At 31.8% G+C, this 25,165-nt stretch overlaps 3 protein-coding genes across 3 annotated transcripts; 1 reads left to right on the top strand and 2 right to left on the bottom strand.

Moving 5' to 3' along the window:
- Window positions 1-348: 348 nt before the first annotated feature.
- LOTGIDRAFT_141173 (hypothetical protein) lies at window positions 349-12,134 on the bottom strand (the record flags this gene model as incomplete). The annotated part of the gene is made up of 25 exons (XM_009050851.1): window positions 349-501; window positions 740-866; window positions 1,196-1,334; window positions 1,761-1,828; window positions 1,967-2,100; window positions 2,463-2,537; window positions 2,921-3,022; window positions 3,630-3,794; window positions 3,984-4,077; window positions 4,461-4,582; window positions 4,866-4,935; window positions 5,375-5,483; window positions 5,803-5,965; window positions 6,259-6,377; window positions 6,619-6,745; window positions 7,284-7,411; window positions 8,144-8,208; window positions 8,436-8,530; window positions 9,020-9,145; window positions 9,411-9,492; window positions 9,955-10,049; window positions 10,490-10,687; window positions 11,242-11,329; window positions 11,657-11,716; window positions 12,046-12,134. 25 exons carry the CDS (start codon window positions 12,132-12,134, stop codon window positions 349-351), a joined length of 2,793 nt encoding a protein of 930 aa, XP_009049099.1.
- Window positions 12,135-12,445: 311 nt separating this feature from the next.
- Window positions 12,446-18,844, top strand: LOTGIDRAFT_238654 (hypothetical protein; the record flags this gene model as incomplete). Its single annotated transcript, XM_009050850.1, has 14 exons — window positions 12,446-12,541; window positions 13,411-13,479; window positions 13,613-13,686; window positions 14,178-14,259; window positions 14,525-14,617; window positions 15,040-15,180; window positions 15,498-15,558; window positions 15,779-15,872; window positions 16,291-16,373; window positions 16,612-16,779; window positions 17,026-17,098; window positions 17,623-17,754; window positions 18,055-18,175; window positions 18,558-18,844. 14 exons carry the CDS (start codon window positions 12,446-12,448, stop codon window positions 18,663-18,665), a joined length of 1,395 nt encoding a protein of 464 aa, XP_009049098.1. The 3' UTR covers window positions 18,666-18,844.
- A 572-nt stretch (window positions 18,845-19,416) lies between these two features.
- LOTGIDRAFT_141157 (hypothetical protein) lies at window positions 19,417-24,930 on the bottom strand (the record flags this gene model as incomplete). The annotated part of the gene is made up of 10 exons (XM_009050849.1): window positions 19,417-19,642; window positions 20,104-20,312; window positions 20,542-20,607; window positions 20,986-21,064; window positions 21,494-21,591; window positions 22,277-22,419; window positions 22,554-22,686; window positions 22,969-23,059; window positions 23,224-23,309; window positions 24,838-24,930. The coding sequence occupies 10 exons, from the start codon at window positions 24,928-24,930 to the stop codon at window positions 19,417-19,419; spliced, it is 1,224 nt and encodes a 407-aa protein (XP_009049097.1).
- Between the last annotated feature and the right edge of the window lie 235 nt (window positions 24,931-25,165).

Here is a 25,165-nt window from a genome sequence, read left to right as displayed (position 1 = left end):
CCTTTTAGTCTGCTAGATTTAAACTGCTTGATTTCACTTTCTCCAAATAACTTTTAAATCTGATTTCCAAAATGGATCAGCATTACATAGAAGTTACTTTGTTCCCATAAATATGAATCAGGCAATAAAGACAAAAATTGACAAACATTTTCACTTATTGAATGGAATTTCAGGAATATGAAGTGCTAGACAAAATCAGGCAACACCAGAAATCTGGCCTTGGAATAAGCCTTTCAAACATTGTCATTATTATTTCTATGGAATTTTATCCTTCTTCGGAATATGAGGCACATAACAAGGATTTGTTAATCCTATATTGAGTTGATCTTGTGTCTAGTTCCCACCAGTTTATGTAGGCAATGGTATAGCATTAGCTACTAATGGTAATATTTCCTCTGTACGTAACCTCCAATGTTTAATATCTTTAGATATCTCACACCAATATTCACCATGATGAGGTTCAGCTGCCGTACATCTTTTTAATATTTCATTTTGACTTCTCTGAAAATATAATTCAATAATGCAAAATAATTAACCCAAAAGAAATGATTTAATGCTCAGACAAAGTGACATATTAATGAAAAGAACTGTTGTATTTGAACCCTTGAATGTAAATGAAATAAAAAATAAATATACTGTAAATTCCAATTTAAACTTCATTTGAAAATGGCAGCATTAAAAGGTCGCTCTTGTGTAATCTAGCAGTTGGAAATCTTTTGAAAAAAGCAATCTACTATACCTCATCTCCATGCATTAATTCAAATTTATAAAAATTAGCCCAGGTATCACCTAGATCAGGATCTATTTTAACTGTTCTATTAAACCAATCTCTAGTTTTACTTAGTTTTCTTTCTGTCCAAAATAATCTAAAAATAAATATACATACATAAAACATGTGAAACAAGCACAAAACCTTTCTATTTAGAGCTCTAGTTCCAATATATGTCCTTCCACCTAAAACTTGCATGAAAGAAAGCACACTGCCTCCCGACTTGAGCTCTAGTTAAAATATATCCTCCTCAAAATAAACTCATAGCCTCAAATCTAGAGCTCTAGTCATATGTTTTAATGTAATGCCCATAATATAGAGATATTTTAAGTGTAATACATTTTTAAAAATATTGCTAAAATATTGACTGTTATATATGGATTTTGAGAATAAAAATCGTGAAGTTCACAAATTTGAAAGTGTTACCTAGAAGCTGCTAATAACACATTAGGATCATGTTCACATTTTCTCAATGCATCCACAGATTTTGTTTTTCTCTGAGGTCGTGGTTCCATAAATATAGCTTCTGCCCATAATATACCAGAGTTAGGACATTCTTGTAGTGCTACCATAGACAATACACAGAAAGTATTAGACAGGGCCATATAACTTTTGGACTTTGACCTATAGATTAGTGCATGTTCAGTTTTCTACTTTCTAAATTTAAAGGCCATGATTCACCATTTTCTAGGGTTGATTTGGGTCTTAAAAAGAAAAGAGGGGTCATCATTTTATCTTCTTTATGTGGATAATTGTGGTCACACATTGATTTGAAGAATCAAATTTCAATGGTGATCTGTGAACATTATTACTGATTAGCTTTGTGAAAAAATTCCTGTTTTTAAGACTAAGGCACGATAAGTCAAACAGATGGTGCATCTGTCCCTTTAATATGCGAATCGAATACAACAACAGCAAATGAACCTTCTGAAACACATAATAGTCTTTCCTAATAATCTAAATTTAACTTAAATTTCAGAAAGATTTGTACCTTTAGCCATTAATGTAGATGCTATATTTCTTAATCCAGCTCTATTTTCAACTCTTACAGCTTCCAACCTGTATTAAATTATTTAAAAAACTAAATAAAACCAGGTAATAATAATAGCTTTTAATAAAATTGAAATAAAACATTAAGATACTCAATTTGTGAAAGAACAATAGGTCAAAGTGTTTCAGTCTTGACAATTTACTTACCAAAGTTCTGGACATCTTGGATTTTTAAGTCTAGCTTTTTCCATGATAGATCTCGCTTTAGTCAAATGTCCTAATTTCTCTTCTTGTCTAGACATTAATAACCATAAACCTGTTGATTGTGGACATTTTCTTAACTAAAATCAAAAAAACATTGATGTAACAATCCTTGACTATAGATGTATATGAAATAAATTGACATTTTTGATGTTCAATATGACTTAGATGTGGCGCTAGATTGTTGAGCTCAATCAACAGTACATAGACATAATTCAAAATGGCGCAGAATGGAACAGAAGTGTAAAATTGAATCTAACATATCTGGTCCTATATCTTCCCAAATGATGCCTAGAATTGGAACAGACGGCCATGGTAAAGAACTTGCAAATAGAGCACCACCCACGTGATATTTGGATTAGGGTAAATTGTGTAACATACCAATGCTACAATCAAATATGGCTGCCAATTAAATGCTGATAGAAATGTGCAAAGAACTTACCCCCTGATTATAGGCTTCCTTAGCTTCCTCCATTTTACTGGCTTGTTGTAATATCTGACCTTTCATCATCCATAACTACAATACAACCCAATATTAATAAGATGGTTTAGAGCATTAGACTTGTGACTTGCTATCGAATTGTTACTAGTACCCATGAAGCTTTGTAGACTTGAAGATGCCATGAGGATGGGACCCATGTTGAGATCTAGTGAATACAAGGCCACATGCCAGATACTGTTTCTTAATTCAAAACTTATCCGAGATCTTTTGGATATAATCCTACACACATTAATCTGAAAAAAACTGTGGTCCTTAAGGGTAATATAGGTCCTCATCCTTACTTAAAAGGCCCTTGTGTATTTAGAGTTTACCATAAGAGGCTATGTCAAATAAATGTGCCCTTTATGTTAATTAAGGAACTACAACTGCAAGTTTACATGCTCATCGATTAGTAATACCTTAGCAAAATCAGGATAATGTGAGACAGCATCATCTAATAATTGTTTAGCTGTAGATATATCTTGTAGACACCATTCTAACTTTACAGACTTCATAAATACCTAGAATATATCAAACATCATTATAAATACATTTCTTTAACAATACATCTCTTTGAACTCTTTCTGAAGGTCAGTTCCAAGGTTAAGTCATCTTTATAATTATGTTAATCAATTGAATGAACTCAATTTAAGCTACCTGTATCATTTTATGAAAGAAACTTTATATTCTAGTCACCTATGAAAGAGCACTAAACGGCCCAAACACATATTCTTGAAACGATCTTAGAGCTAGGATATCCTAGAAACAATGTAAGAAGTTAAGAACCTAGGACATGCAGGCACTAAGATTGTTTTGAGAATTGCTAGCTTTATAAAAACAGAAACGGTTGCTAAATTCTTTCTCCTAGTGTTTAACAATTTGTGGGTTTTTTGGTTATTTTTTCGGTTTTCTCATCAATGTCAGTGGATTAATCCTTGTTTAATGAACTTCATAAAGATTTGAAAAACGGTACAATTCTAATTTTTTATTGTTACCTTTATATCTACCTTCATTTTCACTATGATATAAATATTTCAAAATATACCCTAAAAATTGGTGTTCACTGCATTTTTAAGTAGAAAATTTGATTATTTTAAAATAAAGCTGAAAGACTGTTAAATAACTTACTCTAGCAGTAGGAGCACTAGCTCTAGCTTTCTGTAATAGACGTCTAGCTCTTTCAAACTCATTATTTTCACTCTCTAATTTAACAGCAGCTAACCAGATCTCTTCACTGTTAGGATTAGCTTGAAAAGCTAGAGCTAGAATACTACGTGCTGCCGGTACATCACCCTGAAATATATTGTCATAAAATATTGAATCTGTTATTTAACAGACATAGGAATTTGTTTTCATTACACAGAAAATTGACATGGAACAAAAAACCTTCTGTAATATCTATAGTTCTAATGGATCTCATGGGCAAGAAAACTTGTTAAATTTCATTCGGATATCAACTTTTAAAATTTGAAAATTACTTACAGCCAGCCATTTTGATTTAGCTCCCATCAACCATAAGACTTCTGCTTTAGGACAATGAGCTACAGCACGTTTTAACAAAGCTTCTAAAGATTCTCTGAAAAACATCATTTATGATTGCAAACGCAAAATTCAGCATCCAAAACAGCTAGTCATGAGGACTACAGAGCAGCAGATGCTTAAAGTGGATCTCTAGATTCATTCCTTTATTTTAATGGTCTTGATGGTTGTTTTTTGTCTTGCTATGTGTATAATTTGATATATCATGTGGTTTAGTTCTCCTGCACCTGATACAAATGTTTAATAGAATGTATCTGAATTCTTGGGTTTTGGCACCTTTCCACACTATTCAACAAACTCTCTTGGACACAATTTTCAAATTGACCCTCAAGCAAGATATATCTTAATTTGATTTAAAAGCGAATCTCCTTATCATTATTGAATGTAAAGAGGTGCTATAAACTATAACAGTATATTCACCTTGAACCATGATTCTTTTCAAAATAAGCAGCACGTAACCAAATACTCTTTTTACTGGGGAACACTGTCAGAGCATGGGCATAAATAGCACGAGCACATTCATACGCTTGATGAGATGCACACTGAAATCAAAGAGGATATCAAATTATAACTCAATTCATAGGTTATTGATTTAATTGTAGACAAACCTAACATTCAATTTCCATTCTGTAAAATGTTATGCATGGCTTAGATTAGTTAAATTGAGCTCTATCAGCTGATAAAGAAAATGTTTCAAACAACTATAATACCTACAAACACAGAAGTGTATAGTATCTCTATTACTATCAGAATATATTTCAACTATACACATGAAAAACAAATACAGGCAAAGTTTTGCCTCAACGAATTAAACAGAATGCTTACAGAATCTGCATCTTCCATCCAAGTATGTTTTCTATCTTCTTCTTCTACCCCTACACTGATAACATTACGGCTGAAATATATTTATATTTCAAACAAATAATGAGGTGTATTCACAAAGGGTCAACTTTGTTTAGACGGACAAAAACTGAAAGAAACCTTAACCCTTTCAACCCGAGCAGCAGGTATACCAGCCGTTACTAAGTGAATTCATACGCTTTTATTTTTATTATTTGGAGTTCAGGATGTATTACATTATATTTCATTTACACTCAGGGTTCAAGGGTTAATATATCATTGAGCTAGTAAAGAAGGCAAAAAGAATGCCTCTGAGGCTCTTTCTAAGAGGATTTTTAGACTCTGTATGTGTATCAAAGAAATTATAGCTTCTATTTGCATCTTTACAGTCCAATTGATTATGACATCACTATTACAAATTTCGTTATCAGATATACATAAACAGACTTTTCAAACTGACAAAATTTAAAGTAAAGATAGAAATCAAAACTTACATAATGGACTGACAAGTTATAATACTACCAGATTTCTCACAATCTTCACCATCTTTAATCCATTGTTCTCTATTAATCTCTACCATATTACTTCTCAGTGAGTTGATAGCTGACAACATATAAAAAGAACATGGCTTTGAACATTTAATGAATATACAACCATTAGCTATGTAACTCTCAAAAATATATATTTGGAAACCAAGAAGACTCATTAATGCTTGGGTCAATCCCTGCATAAGGTGATTTGAATTTTTCAACCAGGCTACCGATCAGTCTCAAAGACTGAAGGGGGCAGTATGGAATAGGGTAATTCAGATGACAGCCCTTTGACAGTTGTCATCTATTTCCAGTTTTGTGGTTAAAATTTTCCTATTGCACATTGCATTATCTAAAGCAGGTTTCAACAAAAACTTGATTAATAATCTTACCTCTGTCTACAATTTTCTCCACCATAGCAGTATTACCATTAGCTTCCTCTAATTTAGCAGCTGTTATCCAAATCTGTCTATCAGTTGGTATATTTTCTCTGGCTTTATTTAAAACTTTACGAGCATTTTCATAGGTTTCTAACCTAGCCAAGGCTAACCATAACTATAACAAATAATGATACCACATCATGTAACAAATTGAATGAGTCCTAAAGTGTAGTTTAAATTTCATTGACTTTGCGACAAATTACAATGTCATTCTCTTGCAATTTGACTAAGAGTAAAGTAACCATGGAAACAACATTGCCCTTCAAAGGAACCCATCATAATACAAAAGGGTTGAAACCTTTTGCTAATTAAAGAAACAGTTTACAAAAAGGGCCAGGTATGCCTCTAATTTCTAACGAAGTCAATGGTTGCTATCAGTAAGGCATAAAATTGGGACTAAAAGCTTACCTCTACACTAGTAGAACAACATTCTACAGCTCTAGATAACATAATTCTAGCATCTTCTTCTTCTTCTAGTTCTACAGCTGTCTTCCATAACTTCACAGAATTAGGAATCTGTTCTAAAGCTGAAATATCAGAAAATATTGTTTAATAAACCTTTAAAATATATTTCTACTTTTGGAGCCAGGAAAGCTAGCTTCACTATTGCTAAAGATGCCAATAATATCTATAAAGGACCTTTGCGATAGTGCTCATAAAAGGTTTAGTTCAAGTGAAATTGCAGAACCACAAATTGGAATGGTGCAAATTGATGCTATCAGTGTCCACTATACACATCTAAAGGTTAGAAAATCGCCTTTAAAATACCTTTTCTAAACACTCTTTTCTTAGCCTTTAATTCAGGTTCTATTTCAGCAGCTTTAATCCAGACTCTAACAGAATTAGGTAGATGTCTTACAGACTGAGCAATAACAGCCTTAGCTTGATCACCAGGCTGAAACAATTTATACCAAAATATTAGATACGAGTTCTAGTCATGTAAAGCCTGAATGAATGTTTAATTAGTAAAACATATGAAACAACATCACTTTTGTATTAGTTTGAAAGGATTATGGGATGACTTCATGAGCCAACAATTTTGTCATATTCAATATCATGTTCTTGGTGACTCTAAAAGACTTGCCTAGAGTGGTCTAATTTGTTGACCTGCAGGAAACTGGATGTTGGAACTTAAATGTGAAAAGTGATAATACTGATATCTGAAATTGAGTTCTATCAGACGACAAAGCAGATTATCAGACGACTTTATCCCATAACTGTTGATTTATCTGTATTTACCAGTCAGGTCTGATTGAAGCTTCAAAATAAATGACTGCAATTTTGATCTTTTAGATATTTTCTATGCAAATGAATTTTTTTAATTTTTCATGAAAATTGGTACAAGACCTAAATCTAATTGATTAAAATGTCTGATTGAGAAATTCTAAAGAACAAACCCTGCTTTATTCCTCAAAAATTAACCCCAAACTCACCATTAGTCTAGCAGCTTCTAACCAAACATCTTCAGATTTAGGACATTCTTCACATCCTTTCATAATCAAATTTCTAGCAGCTTGAACTTTACCAGTAACTTCTTCTAACCTAGCTGAAGCTATCCAGGCTGGAATAATATTCAATTCATGTTATATACTGATTACATTTTATATCGCTAAAAGCAAGGACACATCAGAATCAAGGTAACCATTTTGAAAATCTTTCTTAAAGGGACAGATGCCCCGTTTTTTGGACCAATTATTCTTTTGTCTCAAGAAACAGGAATATTTTAGCTAAGCTAATGGAAATTTGAATGTTCAAATCCATATGCGTCCAGAATTATTATTAATATATTATCAAAAAATATATCACTCGTCAATTTAACATACTGTGTGATATATAGAAAAGACATATATAGAAATAGTGAGTAAATTTCCTAGTTTGAAGTAGTTAGGAAGGAATTATGCGATTTTCATACATTTCTAATACTTCTGAAGACTATTTACATGTATTCAAGACTAAAATTAACCTCCCAAAATGACACACTTGTCCCTTTAAAGTTTAAGTAGCTTAGCTCCTTCCATTAGGATAATATAATATTTATGACGTCACTAGAGGGGGGAGCTATCGGAAGCTACTATTGATATCTATGAAGTTCCCCTCTAATGACGTCATAAAATGCAAGAACCACAGACATCTGATTGAAAATTGGAATGGTGTAAATTGATGCTATCAGTGCCCCATACACATAAAAAGTTTAGAAAACCTCTTTACAATCACTTTCAACCTAATAGTACAGCTTATGTTTATATTTTGATATTGTTCCCTGAAGTACACAAATACAATAAGCAAGTTTTACCTGGTGGATGTTTAGGATTGGTCTCTCTCACTGATTTTAATAATAATCTAGCTTTTTTAACATCACTGAAAGAAACAAAATAGGCATTAATCAACTTAAATATATCTTATTTTAAGAGGCTTCAAGAAGCAGCATTTTCTGATTTTTCACAATGGTTTTAACCAAATAACATCACATAATGTTAACAAATACGCTTTTAATCATTTGACATGTAGTTAATAGTCTAATGACATTTCATTCATACACAGTGTTCAAAGAGTTGAATGTTAGATCTCAAATACAGTAAACTTACTTGATATCTCCACCATGTGTAGGTAACATAGACTGTAAATCTGTTAAATAACCTTTAGGATCTACTACTGTCTGTCCTGTTACAGAATCAGATACCTAAAACAAAATCTACATGTTTCAGGTTCTATTTTATCATTTCTACATTGCTCTACAAATGATGTATAGAGCATTATTTTTAATATACAGAATTATTCAGGAAAGATACTAAATATAGAGACCAGCAGTTTGTTTTTTAGGTAATAATTACAAAATCCATTGATAGCAGAGCTGAAGCCTACACAAATAAATTCAAAACATTTATTCTGTCTTAAACTGAAAAACTTTCCATCATTTATGCCCCCGAGAGCACTTCTTTAAACAAACATTCATCTCGAAGTGTAGACATGAGAAAAACTTTTACTTGTCTAACTTCAGTATCAACACAGGCTGAAAAAAGGTCAATTGTCTGAAGATCGCATAGCGTGAAATTCTGAGTAACAACATGATCCAATGCTGTTTTAATATTTCTTTAATAGATATACTCAAAATAAAGAAGATTGCTTGAGTTCAAAAATATATTTGTTCTAGTATTTCTACAATACATACCTGCGTAAGTTTAATATCCATCAGAGTGTTTCTAGCTTGTCCTATTTTTCTCATATCAATATCACTACTAGAGGTAGAGAAACCTGGTGTTATAGTACCAAATGGTGATGTTAACCCTCCAAATTTCTAAAAAAAACAGAATCAGATACAGTTGAAATATATTTAATATTATTCATTCTTCACAGCGTCTATGAGGCTTTTTAGGCAAATGGAGGGATGCAATCAATACCAATGTGCAATGGGGAAAACTGTGAGTCACTTAGGCCTGCATCACTTACAGAGGTAAACTAGCCTGAAAAGAGATATCATCTTGACCAATGTCTTAATTCAACCCCCTAACATCAAGGTAAGTGATTAAGTGACTTAAGTTTCAATTATTCACTTGATTTACCTGTTCTTGTGCTGACAAGTTGGTATTCATGGATCCACTAGAAGCAGCTTTAGCTAGTACACTATCAGGTACTGGTGTAAACCTATACAAAGTACAAGATAGATTGATTCTTAATTTATCATAATATAAATATATGTTAAGGAGAAGTATTGATATTCTAATACCACATTACAGCATGTTTTGTGAGGTTTTATAGCACAGTCGGTTAGAGGCGTTGGTTCTCTACATGAGGCATTGGTTTGCTTGGTTAAGTCGAGCAAATGTCGGCTGTGAGTTCCAATCTCCATTGGCGTGTGATAGTCCGATGACCTTGAATAAGTCAACTTCACTCATAATTCCAGTGGACCCAGCTGTAAATGGGTACGGATAATCCAGGAAAGATCAATGCCAAGAGGTCATGTGGGATCTTGAGGAAGAAAATTTCAAAAGGTGAGACATTTAATTTTCAAACAATACATGTGTTCGTGAATAGAAGTTAGAAGTGAAATGGAGTTTTACATCCTACTTTTTTTTTATATTTTGTTCAAAAAAGGAAAAATCTTACTTTTCAGCTCTTGCATTTCTTTGTTTTCTATTTCTAGCATCACCTACTTCAGGTAAACTCATCCATTCATCTGAACTTACTTGAGCTAAATCTCTCTGAAAATATCAATATTTAGAGATAAACACAATGAAAGCCATAGAATATTGGATCTTTTCAAGTCTACTTCCACTTTCATCCATTAATTAGTTTAATTCTTGACACAAACCCATTAAACCAAGCTGGAAGAAGTTTGGTGTGCAGTAATTTCACATTTTTTTGGGGGTCTATCTTTGGGTTCAAAATTTGTGTTTCCAGGTCTTGTGTTCTTAACTTTGTTATTCTCTTGATTGTCATCAATAATTATTGACCAAAACATCATCCATATCATATTACAGAGGCATATATAAACACTTTACACTTTACATAGAATACTGCTAATTGTTTTTGTTATTTTTCTATTATATGCAAGCACAAATTTTCCAGCTGTCTTGCCGGATTCTATGCTGTCATATGCATAGCACTTTCCAATGGAAAGGTTCAAATTGGTCAACTCTACCTTTAAGTCTGAAAACTGTTGTTGAATTTTAGGTCTTTCTTGACGAAACTTCTCTAATTCTTGTCTCAGTTTCTCTTCTCTTCTTTCTTTCCTTTTCTCATCCATTCTCTTATCTACAGCCTCATAAATAGCATCAGCTTCTTCATCATCTTTATCATAGGGATCTTTACTACATAAACTACCTCCATAACCTGCAAACTGGTGTACAACAAGAACCACTTAGACATGGTATAAATATATTAAACTTAGGTGTTCACTTAAGATATACTAAGGCAGTGCTTCTCAATGGAGGAGGAATTGTCAGGGGGTAAATGGGGCATGTTAATGATATTATGAACGTGGTTCATTGAAGATAACTGAGTGAGGTGATCTACGACTGAAATTGACATCATACACCTCTTGAAAGAAAATATCTCGATATGTGGAGTAAGATTTTATATCCATTTGAGGTTAATCTTTGAATACATTTTTCCAAGTGAAATACATGTACTGAACATGGAAAACCCACTCTCAGTCTGAGTCAGAGTGTCAGATAGTTTTGCAAGGTACAGGCTCTATTTTGTTTTCAAGCTACATCTTAGATGATTTATGTCAATGTTAGAAGAATCAACATTTTTATTCTTTATTTTTTGGATAGCTGAAGATCAAAACTCATAAATTTGACAAAAATAAAAAAAAAATATAAAATTTCATATGTTATGTACTATGTTCAATATTTTTTCACCCCCACAGAGACACACATAATGACTTACTTCATCAAAATTTGCTTCACTTAAATCTTCTTCCTCTTCTTCTTCTTGTGTTCTACTCTTTTTAATTGGTACTGGATGTCGATCATCACTATAAATATATGTCAATCAATAGCAAACAAAGGGGATTCCAAGATTGTGCTTTGACTTGTTTTTAAATTATTTAACATGCACCCTTGAAGAATTGTTCCAGGTTTTCTCACAGAAAATATCAATAAATGACCTTTTAGACACAATTGTTAACTCGTCATCAAATCATCCACATTATCATTTACGAAAAAACCGAAGGCTGAGGAGTAAATTATAAATGTAGGCCTACCAATATTCAATATGGTGTTAATTTTTTTGCCTTAACTAGCACTTAATGTAACCTAAATTAGCCTAAAGGTGTATAGGCGTTAGTAACAAGTTAACTTACGTTGCATCATCTGCATCTCGAGCTGGACCAATATCAGATCTAGTTGTAAATCCAGTAGCTCTATAATAAAGTACAAACAGATGAAATTTGTTTCAATCTCAGTAATAATAGCATAACAACAGGATAGGGTCTACCAATGATTCATATTATTGAATTAAAACTGATGTTTCAGAAGCTATGCCAATAACATTGTATATACAATTCTTAATTAGAAGGAGGCGATCAAATGAACAGTTAAATGCTATGCTTCCGAATTCATGTATAAAGCAAGCCTGGGAGTTGGGAAACCACAGACACCAATTCATTCGTTGAAAAGGAGAACTTTACAATGGAAATGATAATAGCTAGCGCTATGGATTGTAACAAGTAGAGTATAAATGATTTCATACCCTCTTCCTAATCCAGGAACATAACCTAGAGGAGCTGGTAATCCAATAAAACTTTTCTTTTTCTTGCTAACTAAAGATTGTACCGACATCTTGAACGTAATATTATCAACAGAACGGATTTCCTTGCATCTGATTGGTCAGCAAAGTTAGAAGCATATTTAACAATTTCTTATTCGAACACAATCTTAATCCTGAGTTTGCAAATTAAACTACTTAATCGACTGAAAACGAATTAAATATAACAATATGGAGTACAAAAACACAGTTATATTTAAGTTTTCAAATTTCGAGACACGTGGCTTGGGGTCTGATTCTTGAAAATATCGAATATAGATAAAATGAATTTTAGCTAACTTCAGAAGTTGACCATTTTGGGTTCTAATATTAGAGAACTATCAAAATGGCAGCCCCCATGAAGCCGCAATCTCTTTCTTGCGTTTCATGGTCCAAATATTTGTTTTATTTTGCAAGTGAACATTTAGACTTCAGACTTGCTGTAAGTTGTCTTTGTTAGTTAGGGACCCATGACTGTCAAAACTGTTGATTGAGTAAGACATTGGGAAATTGAATGATATTGTTGAACTGCTCTGAAATGAACAAAAAAGGCTGGGGATATTTGTCACAGCTGGCACTGGTGGCGATATATATTTGTTTATCACTTAACAATATAGCAGTATTCATTGTATAATTATGAAAAAGATTCATGACTAGTCCTATTTATCGTGTTGTGGTAGTAATTCTGTAGTCTTTAGAAAAAAAAAATATCACTGTGGTAAATATCCTCTGCCTTTAGCAGATTCATGAAAAGCTAAATCTTAAGGGACAGACCTAAAGACCTGTAAATATTTGAAAACTTTTCTAACTGATGTATTACTGGTTCCTTGAATTGTAAGTTTCGAATTCTAGAAAAATGTTACAAATTACAGAAATATTGAACTGGTAGAGCAATCAATAATAATTATATGGCAGCCTTTAACTTACTCTTTTATTGTATGAAACACTAGTCCAGTGAAAATATCAATATAAATATAATTTGTCAGATTTCAAGCATGAAATATGTGTAAAATTCGATATTTTTCATCAAAACTTATGTTCAAGTTTTCGGCATTTTCTGCGTTTTACCAAGACATTGAAGACTGAAAAACGAATTAATTACTAACTTTAGCAAAATAACAAAACAACTTCATGACAAAATTTTAAAACTTTATTCATTTTGATTGGGTTTACCTAATACTTTAGTTAAGAGATAATTATAACCTATGCAGTCCCTTTTCTTATAAAAGGAAATACTTCACAAAGAATGTGAAAAATTTACAATTAATTAATGTAGGCTAGGCCAAATTATATATTTTTTTATTTTGTCAGGAATTAGAAGCTATATCACAAGCTACAAAATCAGAAGTGAGATTTGATGAAGAGTCATATGATGTGAAGGTATGGAACATTTTCAATTTGAAGGCTTTACCAAATGATGGACCTGAATTTGTTGTCAATTTCTCATGTTTGTACTGCAACTTATAACTTATAAGTTATATTTTAATTTATTTTTGACATTAAATTCTTCTAGAATCCATTTCTGGTTGTTGAATCACCAAGCATTGAATGTATTCATAGAATTTTATCAAGATCTGTGCTACTTAGGTAAGTTAGTGATTTAAAGATTATTCATGTAAGTACTCAAGTTGATAAAACATGTTTTTAAATGATTGGTGTAGCCTACAAATGAGAACTATTGCCAACTATTTCTTTTAAAATGCAACCCTATTATAGTGAAAGTGTTTTTATCCCATAACAATCAGACTCATTTTGGTAGTGTGTGTTTTTTGAAGTGTTTCCAATTTTGGTTTTATGTGTTTGTTCGAAGTTCCTAGCGTCCAAATGATAGGAAATGAGTAATATTGGACAATAAAATCTTGGAAAAATATATTTTCTGAACTGGAAAGGCTATAACCAACATTCTCAAAATATTGTAGATTAACAGACAAGAATAATGACGTTTTTCTTTCTGAGACAAAGGGCCCTGGCATGTTAGTTTGTAATATCAGTTTATATTGGAAACAAACGTTAACTTGTCATCCAATAACCAACGCCCTAGCATGTTTAAAAGTTATATATATATTTTCTCATTTTAGATCTATCCACCAACTGTTAGCTCAGGGAACCTCTACAGAAGAACTCCATGAAAATGTTAGGAAAATGCCTAAAGATCTCTTGGTAATGATAAATTCTACTTTTGGGATCTCATTGATATTTCAAATATTTTTACTAAAGTTACAAGTTTTTGATTTTATTAATTCAAATAATCACTTTCTAATTGATTATTTTGTGTTTCAAGTATACTTGCAATGGTTAGCTTGCATGGTTAACTAGCAATGATATGTTTTTTCAAAAAATTAAAAAAAGCTTTAGAATTTCCCTTTTTTTGCTCCTGTTTAGTGAATCATTTTTTTTTTAAATTTGTATATTTAATCTTTTGTAGGATCCATATTCAAAACCTGATCAAACATTTGCCATGAGAGTGGAAACATTCAACAAAAAAATACCCCAAAAAGTTAAAATAGAAAAAATAAAGGTAGACCTATATATTTTTTAAATTAAATGCTTTTTTGTAAGAATAATGTAAACCTCTTTGGTTTTTAAGATAATTTTGTTTATACTTTACCATTAGATAGATATTTAAAATATTAGATTTTATTTTGAGATAATTTTGTTAATAATTCAGTCTCTAACCATTTTATACTGAGATAATTTTTTTCATAAATTTGTTTATAATTCTGTCTCTGGCACTTGATGTAGTAGATTTAATTTTGATAATTTTCTTAATAAATTTGTTTATAGAGCAGGCAGATTTTATGTTGAGATAATTTTGTTTATGATTAAGCCCCTACCACTTGATTTATTTTGATTTTATGTTGAGATAATTTTGTTTATGATTAAGCCCCTACCACTTGATTTATTTTGATTTTATACAGAGATAATTTTGTTATAATTTAGGCTCTACCACTGGCTGAATTAGGCTTTAAAGGGACAGTAGACTTAAAGAATCCTGATAATGAATTTCACCTATTTGAATATTATGGTTGGGATTGTAATAATGCACCAGATGAACCATATCACTCATATTTTGGAAGAAAGGTATGTAAAGAAAACAATGTTTTGATTTAAATATTATTCAATGCCCTTGTCTCTGGAAGACCTTACACTGGGTTTGGGAGGGTGGGGTAGGGACATATGTTTGCTTTTCAGTTAAATGGTGGAGGGAAGCATGTTTAAGTTAGAAGTAAACAACATGTACCTAAAGAACTTTTCCTTTTAACGCAATGTTGTTTTTCAACTATATTCTCCATTTGGAAGTGATACTTGAATTAACCTAGGAAATGTGTTTTGTAATGTGTTTTACTAGTAAAAGGTTATAATGCTTGCTTTTATTAACTTATTATCTGATTTGACAGATAGGTGAAGGTCAAAGAGATAGAATACAGGAATACCATCTACAAAAAAGACATTTTATAGGTAATAAGTATATTCGTTTGTTGATCCAAACAAAAATACATTTATGAAGTCATATATTGTGCCATATATTTGACAAGTTTTTGTCTAGTTTTAGAAACTAGCTGACTCATTCATACCCTATTGTTTCTGATATCTAAACAATATCTATCTAAAACAATACACCCAGGTTTTGGAAGGAATACAGGTACCTATATAAATACTTTAAACATTTGTTTTGTAGGAAATACAAGTATGGATGCAGGGCTTTCATTTATTATGTCAAATTTAGCTCAAGTTACTCAAAACTCTTTAGTTTTAGATCCTTTCGTTGGAACTGGTAAGATATATATTTATTATGCCTGAAAGGGGTCAATGAATTTAATGATAAATTGGTTAAAGGGGGGGAGGAGGTAGCTATGTTAGGGGTTAAAGTAGAGATCGACTCTATCAAGGAACTGGCTGTGACAGTGCCAAAGCTATAGATAAATTTACAATAGCATAAATACACATCTGTGGGAGCACAAGATCTGTATGGGAATTGCACAGCATATCAAGTTCATTTTATGTTAACTTAATTCATAATTAAATTATTTTATCTCTTCTCTTTCTCTTGTGATGGGTGGTTTTATGATTCAGCTTATGGTAATCATAAGTGACATTGAAATTAGATTGTTCAGTTGGATTATCATTAGCCAATGAATAAGGCATCAGGAGCTCCAATGATTAATAAAAAGTATTTGTATTGTTTACTATAGGAAGTTTACTAGTATCAGCAGCACATTATGGTGGTTATGTAATGGGAACAGAAATAGACTATTTAGTTTTACATGCTAAAGGTAAGCATGGGGAGGTATTAAAAAGAGGATCCTTAGCATTTGAGTGTAGTGGGGACACTTTAAGCATCTATTTGCACCATTTTGATTTGTACCGATTACCTGAGTATGACATCCCTTAAAATAGGGTCAAAATAGTATGCCCTTAGCTTTGATTCATAATAAATAGCCTTGAATGAAAAGGCAGATCATTTTTCTAGTCTACCTGATAACAGTTAAAACGCTATTTATCTATTTATAGGAAAACCTAGTCGAAGTAAACAGAAAGTGAGAGCTATTGATGAGAGTATACATGCCAATTTAAAACAATATGGTTTAGAATCTCATTATATAGATGTTATAGTAGCTGATTCTTCTAAACAAAACATGTGGAGAGATCAGTCTTATTTTGATGCCATTATAACAGATCGTAAGTGTATACCTGTATTTTGATAGGTGTTTGGGTATTTCTATGAAAGTTTTGAGAATCAACAAATACCTATTACAATCTCAACAATTACAGTTGACATTCTAATAAGATTCAAAGTTATTGCCGTTTTTTTTTAACATAAAATTTAAAAGTGCGCTGCAGATTTGTAAACCTTTGTCATGTTACGTTTGTAAAACGTAGTTAATACAGGAATTTACCATTCATTTAAAAATACAATAATTTCAGCACCATATGGTATAAGAGAACCAGCTAAGAAAATTCGAGCTGCTACAGAAGATTATATTATAACTGATGATATGTAAGTTGAAGGTCTAGTTCTCATATATTGGCAGTATTTTGGCAGACACTTGATTCCTTTTGCATTTTTATTTTGGTTGCCTTTGAGAACCAATCCTTTGTCCTCTTGGCATAGATCTTTCCTGGAATCGTTAACAGCAAGTCCAAATGAAATAATGGAGAATATTGCCTTTTTCATGCCAACAGACTACAGAGGTAGCCAAGCCAATGACGTCAATTTCATAACACTCTACCATATTGGGCTGTAGCCCATCCCCAAACTATTTCCTATTAATCTGTATTAAATCAATGTATAAAGCCAACAATAAACTTACTGAATTCAACTGTATTTAAATATGTACAAGAGTTCATGGTTTCTTTCTTTCAGATTGTCAGATTTTTATAGAAAAGATTGTCATTGTAGGAAAGATTGTCATTATAATTTTATAGGAAAGATTGTCATTATAGGAAAAATTGTCATTATAATTTTATAGGAAAGATTGTCATTATATTTTTATAGGAAAGATTGTCATTATATTTTTATAGGAAAGATTGTCATTATCCACAGAAAGAGCAGTACGAACTAACAGATATATTTATAGATTTATTAAATTTCGCAGCTAAATATCTTCAGTTATATGGTAGATTGGTATACTGGTTTCCTGTTATTAGAGCACAGTAAGTATACTGTTCTATATACTTGCTGCCACTTTGCAATTGGGTTGTCAACTCAACTTCCCTTCTAAGCTTCTTAGCTAATTTTTGTATATTAATGGTAAATAACAAACAAATTTGAGAGCTGGCTTTTACAATTTCTACATTTTTGGCATCATTCCTTAATAGTTTGCTACAGGGCCCTATCAAGATTCATTAATTTGCCATAATTGTCATTAAAATTTGGTCTTAAGATTGTAGAACAGAGTCCCCATGTGCTAAGAAGTTACCAAAGGAATTATTATTTGCTATCTATATTTGTAGATATTCAGAAAGCAATATACCTCAACATCCATGTTTTAAACTTATAGCTAATTGTGAACAACCTCTTAGTATGAAAGTAGCTAGAAGACTGATCACAATGGAAAAGATACATCCATATAAGGCAAGTACAGGTCATCTATGTTTAAACTAATATTGTTGGTTAGTTTGGTCACATTTGTCTATGACTTGTTATTTGAAACGCACACTCCCCTTTTTAAGGGACGCAATCGTCATACCATACCAATTGACCCTAGTGTCACAAACAGTCAGAAAATAATTAGTAATAGTGCTTACACCTCACCATTAAAATTTCAGCCTTCAAATCTGTGTGTCCAAAATTATCTGTGTTTGAATGTTAAAACGACTCCTCTTTGGGCAGTTCTAGAACTTATATATTCAAAACCCAAATCAACCCCCATAAATGGGGATCATGTCTTTTAAAGATTACGATTGTGAATAGACTAAACAGAGTACCTTATGAAATGTGATTTTGTATTTTCCAGGATGATACAGCAGAAGCCAGAATAGATATTGATCATTTCCAAGGGTCATTTCGACAAAAATATTTTCACAAAGAAAAAGAAATACCCAATAAAACCAATCCATCTTGATGAATTTCAACAAAGTTCTAAAGAAGCATTTTTAACTTTTGGTAGTGGATTTGTATTATGAAGCAGAACTGTGTCAAGTCAAAGGATCATATCATCAGAGATGATGTATAGAGAATGTTTTTCTGTGATACTTGATTTTAAATGTTTGTAAATATAAATTAAAGTTATATGTCAATCTCTTAAACTTTCAGTTTATTAAGGTTGCTATAAGTGTGGTATTAGTGTCAGATATCTCACAGGGAAGCGCTATTATCGCCAATAATCACCGAATCCAGATTTTATCTGAAATGTGTCTTTAGAACTCAATGTGATCGCATATGTAGCAGTGCGACTAGAATTTTCAATGGGTGCATTTTGGTTGCCAGATCGCTAATGGTCTGTCCATTGTGACAGGACTGTAAGTCAGAATGTGAATGCACAAAAAATGTCAAATCCTATATTTTCTTTAACAACTAATAAGAGCTCAAAATCTCTGTAAAATTTACAGATAGAGATGATTTGATCTCATATTCATTAGTACAGTGTAAATGATGATTTCCAATCTAAATCATACCTGTAACATTTCATTCTACTACAATGAAATGAAATATACATCATTACTCAAACTCTTGATTGATATTCTCAAATTCAATTATAACAAATGACCCCAAAAGTATTGCATATAGCTGAATTAGACTCTTTTAACTGACACAGCAAGCATTCAATTAAAAAAAAACTTAGTTTTCATTTTAAATAAACAATTTATTTACAATCAGTTGATCTGCATCACAGTAGATGACCCATCTTCTACATCTCGACATTTAGATAATAATAACTCTCTACGTATTTCATCTGTTATTTGATGATGTGTATGTAAACGTAGTAATTCCATTAATGCTTCTTTTTGTTCTGTGGATATATCTTCTTTATATCTCTGTACAAATGTTAATAATGATTGATGCCACAATACAGGTAATTCTCTTTTATCACTTCGAAATCTGAAATATGACAACAAACTTTAACTTGGCAACTTAAATTCAGAATATTTTTGGTGTAAAATACCCAAGAACATTGTCAAATACATGGTGTCTCTTAAGGGATGCAGGATGTGAGACATGCAGGAAGTGAGCGATTAATTTTATTAGGTAGAGCTCAAACTATGTTAAGTCCTATGTTAGAGAGTAGTTGCTCTAATCGAACAGTATGGAAGTGACATTCAAAATTTTCCCATCTATTTCCTACTTTGCCATTTTGAATTCTGTCTGCACCTACTATTTTTTCGGCACATGTGGAACAAGTTCTAAACTCTGTTCCAATGTTTCATTGAACGTTCTGTTGAGTCCATAAATCCCGAATGTGCAGACATGTGCAGACTTCACAATCCTGTGGTCCCTTGCTTAGCAGCAATGAGTTGAGCTCTAGTCAATTAATATCTGAATGATTAACTTCCTGTAATTACCCTAAATAATGATGTACCACAGCATCTACAACTCTATATGGTAGAGCATATTTCTTATCAAATAATGTCCTTAAAAATATACTGTTAGCTCCATTATAATTCATTTCTGCTATTTTCAAGATGGCCGCTGCTGAATGTAACATTGGTATAGAACACTTGGCTAATATAGATGACATAATAATGGCTTCCCGTAATGTACAATCACCAGCCTATAAAAATTATACAATTGACAATGCAAATACAAAATTTTACATAATTCTGCAGAAACAGAACACGACTTGTAAAAATGTGATACAAATTGCAAGTGTTTATTACATCGTTGAGGAAATTTGATTGGAATCCTAAAGGCAATTGTGAAGATGACAATGGTCAGAATTAGAAACATACGTTAACTTATGCCATGAACTTGGGACTTAAGGAAAAAATACTTATACTCACTTCACATAATGGTAATAAAACTCCTTTAAAAAATGCTGCTGGTTTGAATAAAGATTTTCTGATAGCCTGGAATAACAATTGAAAAATTTAGTTTGAAATTCAAGGACACCATCAATATTTAAACTAGGTTTGTATACCTTTCTATGCAAACTTAGTCAGTTAACAGTAAGCTATTATTTATGGTGGTAATAAATTTCAAACTTACAAACCAAAATGATGCTTATCTTTTTAAGAATTAAAAAAAAAAGTTTCTAGTCGAAGTATTGAGGACACAGATAAAGCTTCTATTTGCACCAATACAATTTCACTTCTAACATCTTACAGAGTTCACAATGTATTCCAAGTTTATCTGGAATCACTTGGCCTACAATGTTGGTCAAGAAATCATAACAGTGACAATGAAAGCTTATCTATCTTACTTCATTGAGATAGTTTGATACTTACTAAATACAAATGAAAATTTAATCTGTTATATTCAGCTATATCATCTCGTATTCTAGGTAATAATATTAGATTGAAATATCTGAAAATAATAAAGATTTCATACAATATCTGAACACAACAATACATGTACATACAGAGATATCAGTGTATCATACAATACATGTACATACAGAGATATCAGTGTATCATACAATACATGTACATACAGAGATATCAGTGTATCATACAATACATGTACATACAGAGATATCAGTGTATCATACAATACATGTACATATAGAGATATAAGTGTATCATATTTCAAACTACTGTCTTTGCACTTTTGTGGGTAAATTGAATTTTTAATGAGAATTAGAATATTAGCTTCAAAATAGTACTGTTAGTCTTAGAGTGGCTTTGTGTTGATAGAAATATAAACATTGAAATTATCATTTGCTTCTACAGACTGATATTGACAGTCAAAATAGTTATTTCTTATCAACTGGGTTTAAAACACAAACCTACCAACCTTTGTGCCATTTTTGATTTGAGATTAGCTGTAAATATTCTTGTAGCTTGATACATAGCAGCTGCTGACCAACTTTCAGGCTCTGTTATTTGTAAGATCTGGAACATACACAATAGTGTTGAGAAAATAAGAAGCAAGCATAGATTGATAGTCCAATTATACAGATACATCTCCTAGTAGCTTTTGATGCATGAATATCATTGTCCAACAGCGTACAAGGGCTGTCGACTTGACTGTTTTTTCCAGACATGACTGGTTGGGAAGCTCAAAAGTCTCAGGATCAATAGCCTCTGTAGTATATCAAGTATAGCCACCACACTCAAGAGAATGCTATCGTGTATTTAATATCATTAAGGTGCGGGCACGCGAGCGGTCTTGGTCTTGTCTTTAGTTTCAACGACTGGCATGTGCACACGTGCAGACACAAATCTCCAGTCAGTCGTTTTTGATATCCATGTGCAGAGCATGCAATTGAAAGGAAAAGGAATCTGATTTGATAATAACAGTCTGTCTTGCAGACAATAAAGCTATCAGAGACAAACCTGTTAGATATTATAAATCCTGTCGGAGACACGATAATCTTGTCACAAAGACAAGACAGTCCACCAAGAAGCATAGAAGGAGTTGAAAAACTGGGTGAAATCATAATAAATTTGCGTATTTCTCAATATCCTTTACTCAAAAACAAACATTACAATCAGACAGAATTTCATGAAAAATAACATTCAAAATATATTCTGAGGAAAATAAATTACTTATTAACAAATATTGCTATATTCTTACCTGTTCCCAATTACGTAAATTAGGTATAAATTTGAAAGCTTTAGGTAATTTACCACTACGATATTTAACTAAGATTTGTTTAATAGATTTATACATTCTGGTTATTCTATTGTCTATCTTCTCAACATGTAAATCAGATCCCTCTACAAATACAAATAACTAGAAATGAGATTGTTATATATATAATATATATAACAATGATGCTGACTTGAGTGGCCAACATAGAAAAACCCTCCAGTTCATAAGGTCAGAAGTCAACCAAAAGAAAAAAACTTACGTGATAACTGTGATTTTATCTCTGTTTGTTTCTCTGTCAGTTTCTCCATAATTATATCTGCTAAAGTACGTTGAACTGGAGGATTTTTAGACATAAATAATTCCAAAGCCTTTTCATCATCTGGATTAATTTTCTGAAATAAGTTATAAAGTAAATTTTGAATATAATTCCCAGAAAAACAAAGGCTTAGATCTTAAAGGAAGCAATATATTTTGACAAAATAAAAGAGCCATAATGACCTTTTCTATAAGTTCTTTTACATTGCCGAAAATATATACCTTTACAGATATCTAGATAAAATAAAAAAAACCCTGAAACATGTTGTTACTAAGACCCATTAAAAGGTGCAAATAGTCAAAGCCAGTGAGCTGGGAAAGGAACACATAAAGAAATGAAGATATGGTTGTACACTTACAATTTCTTCACAAAAATCATCATTATCAGATGGTGCATTATCATCAGAATCATTATCATCATCATCAGATCCATCTCCTAATGATACAAACCTTATACCACCAATATCTTTTGGTCTAAAAATACGAAATCATCATTATCATCAATGTGTTCTAAATTTCATGAAGAATACTATTACTGTAAGATTGCTGAATGGTGGCATGAAAGGTACAAATCTCATGTAAGAGAATTGTAGTTTATGTAAAAATTTATTTACTTTTTGATTCCATGTTCTTCTTCTAATTCCAACTGTTGAGCCTTGGCTTGTTTTAAAATTTTTCTTGATAATTTATCATCAATAACCTGCAATAAATAAAAACTTTTTTTTTTCAATTGACATTTTAACCAAATATATATGGAAGGTGTTCAGTCAACACATCTACAGAATGGGACAACTCATCTCAAAATCAGACTTCTAAAAGTATCCTGAGCCGATTTAGTTCTATTTCTGCATAATTTACCAACCAAACTTTTCAATTTAGATATTTGCATTTACCTGTGATGTCAGTGTACAATTGTTTTAGATTTAGAGTTTCATGTAGAAAACATTTTTGATGATTTTCCATCCTTTCTGTACCCTTTGTCCATAAAGGTTCAGAAATTATTTTTAAGTTACAATAAAATGATGCAACATGTAGAAACAAGTGTTCTTCCAATTGTTCATTTGAATGATTCAATCTTCATTAATCTTTAAAAGTACAAGAGATTCAGAGTAGCAAATGAAACTAGTCAGGGATAGAGCAGGGATAAGATTACTTTATCAGCAAATAGAGCTTTATTTCAGATATTGGTCTAGTTTTTCAGCATTGGAATCTGATTCTCTTGCAATAAGCAATTTCAGATTTTACAAGGCTTGTAAAAGATGAATACATCCCTTTGATGTAAAAGAACTAAGTAAGGTGTATTAAAAAGAATGTTCTGAAAGACTGTTTGAACAAGTTATCACATAGATATCATTTGGTGACAAATTTAGAGATAATTTGAAAATTTTAGTTTAAAATTATAAACTTTGTGTACCGGTACAAAAAACTCAGATAAAGTTTGAGAAAGATAACATATTGATATGAAGTTGAGATTATGTATCAAAATAGTTTACACTAATCTATTCAAATAATGATGTAGCTATATTTGAGATACTCAGCTTTTTTGACCTTATCACAAGGAGAAATCCTGAACTGATTAGATCCATCATATCCCCTCCCCCAAAAAAACTGGGAACATTTTCAAAGAACCAAAGAAAAGCACTCAAGCACTGTTGAAGATCACAAAGATTAAATTATTCATTTAAATAAATACCAGAATGTATAATTTTTTGTAAAATGTTTGAATGAATGATAAACACAATTTTGGTCTACCTTGTTTCAATTTAGTAGTTAAACCTTTTTTAGGTACTAGGGTAATAAATATCTATGATAGCACATGATTATTAAACTACCAATCAATTCACAGTTTTGACAATATGGGCAGCTCACCTCTATGAACACTATTGACTAGTACTAAGCTATTCGGATAAAGTTAACCATAATCCCATCCATTCATTTATAAGAGGCATAGTTAATAGAACAATGCAGCATATTATGTAACCTACCTACCTACCTAACCTACCTAAGTCCACCTTAGTAGAAACAGCAAAATCAAGCTACCAACAAGACAGATCAGATTTGGTGGATTGGAGATAAAAATAAAAGTGAAATACATAAATGTTTCTGCATTTGCAAAAGCCTAGGGCCTACAGAGAATTTTTTTCAAGGGATCGTAACAGACGTTGTTTCGGACTACATCTCATTCCATTCAACTTTCACATGTTATGATAAAAATTGTTGAATTTTACCGTATCATCGTCTTCTGTTGGGTTCTTTCGTGATTTAACACGAGCTTCTTTCCGCACACTTCTATCTTCTAGCATTTGTTCAACTAAACCCATGTCTACAGCCCCCATTTTAACCTTAGACACTTTACTTTTCTTTGCTTTCCCCATGTTGACAATTTTAATAGAAGCATGTGGCCATTACCGGAAGTCGTGGACAGATCCATTATAGATAACTAGATGCCATCTAAAAAATGCATGAATCGTTACATTCAAAGAAATTTAGATGTATTTCGATTACTTCTCATTTAGAATAAATACTGATTAATACTAATTTATTCGAAACCTATAT

Source organism: Lottia gigantea (assembly GCF_000327385.1).
Source record: "Lottia gigantea unplaced genomic scaffold LOTGIsca_157, whole genome shotgun sequence".
NCBI classification, from domain to species: domain Eukaryota; kingdom Metazoa; phylum Mollusca; class Gastropoda; family Lottiidae; genus Lottia; species Lottia gigantea.
Note: the sequence above shows the minus strand (reverse complement) of the source record. Positions and strands in the feature narration are given on the sequence as shown.